Below are 2,209 nucleotides of genomic sequence, written 5' to 3'. Positions count from 1 at the left end.
AGCAGCGAGATAGCGGAGGGGAGGTGCACACCGACAGAGCTGAGCTCTGACTTTATCCCAACCACGAGGCTGCTCCTGAGGTGCAGGATGCCACCCCGGAGGGAACCAGCTGTCCATGAAGCTACCACGGGTTTACGGCTTATCACCCCAACCCTGCTGCGGGCAAGACGTCCCCTCCCAAAGACGGAGAAGAAGAGAAAAGCAAAGGAGAGCCGGTGAGCTAAACATGTAGTAGGTGTAACCTGCCTATTATCTGGGGACAGTGATCCTTCCGATGACGCCATGTGATAGGGGGATGGTGAGAACCTGTTATCGGGTCGGAACTCTTTATCATACGCCATCATGTTCCACTCCAGGCGCCGGTTGCGGGCTTTCCGCACTTTCTTCACCTCCCGGGTGGAGTCCTCCACCAGCCGCTGTTCCTGGGGACACACAACAAGCCATGGCTCCATCTCCAGCCCAGTGCCTCCAGACTGTGAGTGGTACCAAGGGAGCATTGAGATGCACCCACCACAGCAGAGGGGAGCACATGGGATGCACTGGGAAGGCGACTATCCACCAGGTCCCAGGCAGCCCCAGCTCCTGCCCCCACAGTGTCCCCCACCTGCCCATTACCTTCTGTCTGCGCTTCTCCTTCCTCTTATCTTCTGTCGCCTGCAACATTTTCTCCTTCCATAAGTTGAAGAAGTAGGAGGGATCGGTGTAGAACTTGAGGCCATCCTTTTTGTCATCCCTGGGGGGTTGGAAAGAGAGAAGAGGGGGCTATCAGCCACAGAAGACCCCCCCCTCTCCCTGCACAGGGGGATTTGGTACATCATGGTCATAAGCTGTTGCCCCACCACGAACATGTCCAACACAGTGATCGCTACCTGCAGTACCACCGTCTGGGGCCACTCATCCCAAGCACCCTATGCAATGGGGATGGTGGCAACAGCAACTGGAGAAAACAGCCTCTCAGCCCTTGCCAAGCAGCAAATGGGATGCACCCCCTGATGCCTCTCTTTGATAGAGCCCCCAAAACCTTCCAGGACCCCGTCAGTTCCTCCAAGGAGTGATATGTCGGCCACCCTACCTGTAGGGTGTGAGGATGTTGAGCGGCGGGGGCTTGTCGCAGCGCTGATACATCTCCATCACTGGGTTGGGGATGGAGTTGCGAGACACGACCTGCTGGTTCTGCACCGTGGAGCTCTTGAAGGCTTTCCGCATGTTGATGTCCTGCAGTGAAACTGGAGGCAAGGGAGGAAGATGGGATGTAGGGGTGACGTGAGCCCCCTAAACCAGGTATGGTGGGTGATCCATTCACAAGGACATGTCTTCCTGCCACATGCACCCAGCCATCACCCCAAAATAGCCCCGGCCCCTCACCTTCTTCCACGGTGGAATCCAGCTGCGTCACCTTGATGACCAGCAGGTCCACCCTCTCCTGCAGCGAGTTCATCCGCATGTAGAAACTGTTGGCTTCATTGAAGAGCTCACCAAAGATGTCCTCTGCATGCCTGCCTGGCAGAGGACAACACGCGCCTGTCACGGGCAATGGCAGCAGGCAGGCAGCCCTCTCCCAGCCCATGCCCCAGACCTCGTGCCTCCCCCCAGCTCCATGGGGTTCTTCCCAGCCTTGGCTTTTTGGGAGCTGAGCTTCATCCTCTCCCAGACCTGGCAAAGTGCTGCACGGAGGGAGAGGAGCACAACCACCTGCCCTTCTCCGTGCAGGAGCACCCTTTGCAGCAAGAGCGGCACCAAACCACAGCAGTGCCCATCCAAAAGAGCCTTTGGATCTACCAGGGTGGCCAAAAAGCTACTGTCACCTCCCGGCCATGTCGTATCACCCGCAGAAACGCTGTCCTGAAGGTGGAGAACAGGCAGCGGGGCAGTGGGGAGAGGGTTACAGCAGAGACAAGCTGTGACTGGCTTCGCAGGGCTGAGCAGACCATTGCTGACACCTGCAGGCTACAGCACCCAGCCTGTCCCAGCACCCAGCCCAGCACCCCAGCTCCTCGGGGCTCCCTCCGACACCACGTATCAAACAGCTCCCAAGACCAAGGTGCTTCTGAGAGCTGCTCAGCCCGGCACCCAGCTCGGCCATTCCCGCTTGGTCCCTTTTCCCCTGGACAAGGTAGCCGTGGCCTGAGCTCCCATGGGTGCTGCTCACACCGGCTGCGGAGCTTCCAGCAGCTCCCTAAACACAGGGTTTATTTTTGTGGGAGTATTT

The 2,209-nt window shown here is 58.2% G+C and overlaps 1 protein-coding gene across 1 annotated transcript in view; it reads right to left on the bottom strand.

Annotated features, from left to right (window-relative positions):
* Window positions 1-242: 242 nt before the first annotated feature.
* Window positions 243-2,209, bottom strand: part of LOC104498321 (wiskott-Aldrich syndrome protein family member 3-like) — a gene marked incomplete at its 3' end in the record, with an annotated part of 3,119 nt that continues 1,152 nt past the window's right edge. Inside the window, exons 2-5 of the mRNA XM_010141678.1 lie at window positions 1,366-1,500; window positions 1,073-1,226; window positions 616-733; window positions 243-422 (exon numbers count right to left, since the gene is read on the bottom strand). Coding sequence (XP_010139980.1) covers window positions 243-422; window positions 616-733; window positions 1,073-1,226; window positions 1,366-1,500 — 587 coding nt within the window. The remainder of the gene's footprint in view (window positions 423-615; window positions 734-1,072; window positions 1,227-1,365; window positions 1,501-2,209) is intronic.

This window comes from Buceros rhinoceros, unplaced genomic scaffold, assembly GCF_000710305.1.
Source record: "Buceros rhinoceros silvestris isolate BGI_N320 unplaced genomic scaffold, ASM71030v1 scaffold34228, whole genome shotgun sequence".
In the NCBI taxonomy this organism is placed as follows: Eukaryota; Metazoa; Chordata; class Aves; order Bucerotiformes; family Bucerotidae; genus Buceros; species Buceros rhinoceros.
Note: the sequence above shows the minus strand (reverse complement) of the source record. Positions and strands in the feature narration are given on the sequence as shown.